Source organism: Dipteris shenzhenensis, chromosome 8 (assembly GCF_047967505.1).
Source record: "Dipteris shenzhenensis isolate YYH24624 ecotype China chromosome 8, Dip_SZ_1.0, whole genome shotgun sequence".
Lineage (NCBI taxonomy): Eukaryota > Viridiplantae > Streptophyta > Polypodiopsida > Gleicheniales > Dipteridaceae > Dipteris > Dipteris shenzhenensis.
The window spans coordinates 7,775,594-7,780,618 of record NC_141603.1 but is presented as its reverse complement, the minus strand read 5'-3'; the positions used below and the strand labels follow the sequence as shown (position 1 = coordinate 7,780,618).

At 43.5% G+C, this 5,025-nt stretch overlaps 1 protein-coding gene across 1 annotated transcript; it reads right to left on the bottom strand.

The window, feature by feature from the left end:
• Window positions 1-2,485: 2,485 nt before the first annotated feature.
• LOC147899046 (uncharacterized) lies at window positions 2,486-3,851 on the bottom strand. The gene is made up of 2 exons (XM_087378559.1): window positions 3,752-3,851; window positions 2,486-3,622 (listed from the first exon to the last, which is right to left on the bottom strand). The coding sequence occupies exon 2, from the start codon at window positions 3,591-3,593 to the stop codon at window positions 2,925-2,927; it is 669 nt and encodes a 222-aa protein (XP_087234685.1). The 5' UTR covers window positions 3,594-3,622; window positions 3,752-3,851; the 3' UTR covers window positions 2,486-2,924.
• Between the last annotated feature and the right edge of the window lie 1,174 nt (window positions 3,852-5,025).

Sequence of the window (5,025 nt, the reverse complement as noted above, 5' to 3'; positions counted from 1 at the left end):
CTATCCATCTTCATCTTCTCCTCCTCCACCTCCATCTTCTTGCTCTCCTCCTTCGTAGTCGGGCCTGGTGAAGGTCATCATTCAGATAGAGGCACACTACAGTGCAATCATCCACCTTGGAACTTGGGTACTTGAGCCTCCATGCTCTCACTGCTGTCTCCCCAAATGCAGTAGTCCTGGTTGTAGCCTCCCAGATTACATCCACCACCTCCTTGTTGCTCAGCACATCCCAAACCTGAATCAGCATCGCTACACTCTTACCTCCTCTCTCAACGGGTTCCCCGATCCAGAGTTTGAAATTCACTTCCTTCAACTTGAAACCCATCCTCTTGAACTTCAAATGCATCGTGCTTGGATTATTTGGTCACTTGCTAGCAATTATAGCTAGAGACTCACCAAGATCCTGAAATAGAGCTTTGTCCACGCTGAGATGGTCTAGCTTTTGGATGTTTTCCGTGGTATGAGGATCCGTGATGAGGCATCTTGAGACCTTCCTAGAACCTCACCTTCCTCTTGGGGCTCAGCTATTTCAGCGGTACATGTAGTACATGTAAGATTGTGGTCTCTTGAAATTCAACTGCATCCATCTGTCTTTGGTTGGTCAAGTGTATTCTGTGCATCATCTCTCTTTGGCGTGGATTCCAAACGTTGCAAAGAAAGGCTACTCCCTTTTGCCTTGGGAATCTCTTTCAGCGTGGAATCTTCTTCGTTTTACTAATGCTGCAGCTTGGAATCTCTTTTCGAATGCTACAGCCTCGAATTCTCATTTCTTGGAAGGTAGTTGGCCGACAAGGCGCTGCAATAGGGTAAGGAGTTTCAAATTTGTAGGCTTTAGCGCTTTTTAGCGCTGGCTGGCTGTGGAGATGGTGACTTCGAAATGAAAAGCAAAGGAATGCAATGTGGAGTACCTGCGAGGGCGATAATGAGTTTTCCTCTGACCGCCACGTGGCTACATATATAGAGATAGAGAAGAGAAGGCTATGCCACACAATATGGAAAGCTGCAGTTTGTGGCTTGCAAAAGCTACACCTTCAACACTTGTATCTAAACATACTCGCTCCTTCAAGATCTATCTGCCAAAGACCACCTTAATTTACTCTTATCAAAGACAGGGTAAGAAAGACTTTGATCCAATGTTAGGAACCAGTCCAAATTGTAGACTGCAGGCGACATTAAAAAACCAGTTCCCATACCTCCCCACAGACAGCTTAAGCCACATGACAGTATTATCCTTTGGCAAGCAGCTATGCCACACAATATGGAAAGCTGCAGTTTGTTGATTGCAAAAAGCTACACCTTCAGCACTTGTATCTAAACATACTCGCTCCTTCAAGATCTCTATCTGCCAAAGACCAGCTTAATTTACTCTCATCAAAATCAGGGTAAGAAGGACTTTGATCCAATGTTAAGAACCAGTCCAAATTGCAGACTGCAGGCGACATTAAAAAAACCAGTTCCCATACCTCCGGAGCCACAGACAGCTTAAGCCACCTGACAGTATTATCCTTTGGTAAGGAAGCTTTTAGAGACAATGACACCCAGTCATATTCCTTAAATGTTCGTAAAGCTGCCTGCAGTGGGTTGCCAAAATCCACTCGCAAGGTATAGCAAAAATGGCTAATTGCTGTCGTTTAAAATGCATCTTATGCCCAATATTTCTTGCCTTATATATTAAGAATTTGGCCGGCAGTTTTAGAAAAGCAGCATAATGTAAAGACCTAAACTGTGCTTGATGCATCAAATTAAGTTATACCCATTCCTAAGATCATGAATGAAACCGAGGAACACAATCGGGGTTGAATTTGGAAAGTCAAAAAATGCAGTTCTCTATAACAAATCAAGAGCTTAGAATGAGCCGAAGCTGAGAGGTACTCTATAATATCATGAAGGAACCGAGGAACAATTGCGGTTGAATTTAGAAAGTCAAAAAATGCAGTTCTCCATAACAAATCAAGAACTTAGGATGAGCCGAAGCTGAGAGGAACTCTATAAGAACCGAGGAACAATTGGGGTTGAATTTGGAAAGTCTGAAAAACGCAGTTCTCCACAACAAATCAAGAACTGAGAATGAGCCGAAGCTGAGAGGGACTAGATCATGAAGGAAACCAAGGAACAATTGGGGTTGAATTCGGAAAGTCAAAAAATGCAGTTGAGAGGGACTCTCCATTCAAACAAACCAACAAGACTGATCTCAGATCAGCCACAAGCTACATGTAACCTTATACAATCGGTATTGCTTAAAGAACAAATGACTAATAAAAAATTTAACAGGCTAGTTTGCCTTATTGATCGAGGAGAGCTCACAAGCTCCTTGCTCACTGTTGTATAATGAGCTGCTTCCAATATTTCTTGCCTTATATAAGAATTTGGCCAGCAGCTTTAGAAAGCTGCGCCACAATGTAAAGACCTAAACTGTGCTTGATGCATCAAATTAAGCACGAACTTTGGTGATAAGTTCAAACCCCCATTCAAACATACTCTTCATTGAAATTTGGAAAGTCAACAATGCAGTTCTCCACCACAAATCAAGAACTTAGAATGAGCCGAAGCTGAGAGGGACTAGAAGCTTGAAGTAGGAAGTTAACCCCATTCAAACAAACCAACAAGGCTGGTAACAGATACCACAAGCTGTAACCTTATACAATCTCGTAGTTATTATATATCTACAGCAATCGGTATTGCTTAAAGAACATATGATTAATAAAAAATTCAACAGGCTAGTTTGCCTTATTGATCGAGAAGAGCGCACAAGCTCTGCAATGAACCTTGCTCACAGTTGCATAAGCTGTTGCTCAGATCTCAAAGAGGTGAATGCATGCAGAGTTGCTTGAAAAACAATCCTTCTGGTTGCCTGGTGCTTTATAGTTTCTCAGAAAGCTTCAAAAACACCGAGCTGCTTCGGTAGAGTTTGGAAAGCAAGAAGCTTAGATTTCCACGTTGTCAGACCTCTCTCCCTCTGCCTTCATTTGGCCGTATTTCTCTTTCATCGCTTTGTGCAAACGACCCAATTCCGATTCCTCCTTGACTGTAACAGCCTCCCCCAGACCTGCCTCCATACAGGTTTCTTCTTGAACTCTTGAAAGGTTCCTGCCCCTTCGGATGGTTTTGCCTTCCAGATCTTCGTAATAGTTTGTGGGCTCGCAGAAATGCACCATGCAGGCCAGTGCTAGCACCACCAGCTGGACGCAAAACACCCCAAGCAGCAGCGCAGCATCCAGCTTCAGCAAGATCCTTCCGTCGTATTCGCTTCTGTTAGATTGCAGAAGCTCCAATACTGTATCCGGCTTGGTGAGAAAGAGGAGGAAAACCGCCCCTTGGATCGACGTCGAGGTGATTAGGAGAAACATGTGGAAGCTGTAGCAAGCCGCATGCCTTGCAGCTGAGAGGCATCCCACCAAGGACGAGATAATGGTGAGGAAGGAGAAAGTGAGAAAGCCCCATCCCCAGGCAGTGGGGAAAAGTCTTAGAGCAAGCATGCAGACGATCGACGCCACGGATGCTGCAAGCAGAAGGTAATTTAGCCATCGCAGGATCCTGTGCACGAAGCTAGCTGTGCTCGAAGGACGCTTTGCTTCGATCTTTCCGCCTGCCATTTTCCGCGCTGATTTAAGAATGTAGCGTCCTGAACAGAAGGGAAGATGAAAAAGATCAGGAGAATCACCCAAATGGGCTCTCTCTCGCTTTCTGATCGCGCTCGCTTGCGAGAACAAAATCCCGCAAGAAACAAATCTAGCATAAATCAGAATCTCACCAGCGCGTTGCGACTTGTGAGGAGGAAGAAGCAGCAGAATCCAGAAGCAAATCGTTTAGCAGACGGAGGCGCAAGAATTGGGCGAGAAAGAAAAACGGTAGGATGCGTAAGGGGTTGAAGAAGACAAGTGCGTTATAAACGTTTTCGTAGCTGAAGAAGATGACCGTTGAAAGTATTTTGGTGTATGAAGTTTGGGTTGGCGCCAAATAAAAAGTGGTACAATCCCCTAACGGCTAACCCCAAACGGGTCTCGCTCCCTCTCTCAATTCTCTTAGTGATACCTTGACACATGTTTGCTTTCACCATTTTTGGACGCCAACATTGCCTCGATTTGCCAAAATTGAACTAGAAATGTATTCGATGCCACATGCCCATGTATCTTGTGTGGTCTATCCTTGGGGCGTTGAATTAGTAACAGCCATGGAGGGATCACTATGGAGGAACTAGAACATTGAATAAACAACCACCATGATTGAGAGTCTATCATATTCAAAATCATTCATCACCTTTTGTTGCATTTAGTTTTGTGTGGCCGCAAACCAAGGGCCATTTCAACATAGAAAAGGGCCAAAATCACCCTCTTTTGGGCTCCAATTGATCATGCTCTGAGATCGAGGAAATCGGACCTTACACCTCACATTTCATTGTTTAACAATTGATTATACAATTACCCCATTGAAAGGAGCAAGCCCTTTATGATCAAACCAAAAACATCATGAACATAAGGTCCATTAGGACCCCCTTCTCCTCAAGAGTATATTTTTCACTACCAAGGGGATATATCGGATCTCCCACATACATTTACAAAATAACCTTAACATTAGAAGATATCAAACTTGATGTTTCCCTTTGAATATCATGTCCATGGAGTCTTCCACATTGAAAGTCCACTATTTTCCTCATATTGTGGTACATTAGAAAAGGGCACATTAGTAATAGAAATGCATTCCAACATTGGCGATTTTTGTAGCAAACTAAGAATAGCACTTATTTGCAAACATCCCAAAACAATGGATGTTGATCGCAAGGTCCCTAGTTCTCCCCCAACGATTTGGCCATGGTCTTCTCCCATTGCAACCATAAGCTGCTTCTTGCTCACATTTCTAATTTGTACTAAAGGTCCTAGAAGTGATCACCAAGGAGCTCCAAGTATAAGAAGGAGGTTTAAAGGATATAGCAAATAACAACATGAGGGCAAACAGGGAAACATAAGCTAGAGGACTCCATCTTGTTGTTGAACTCTGGCCATGTATGCCATAAAACTACTAGCTTGG

Coding starts and splice junctions, on each gene's coding strand:
- LOC147899046 (XM_087378559.1), bottom strand. CDS start 3,593: ATGGCAGGCGGAAAGATCGAAGCAAAGCGTCCTTCGAGCACAGCTAGC.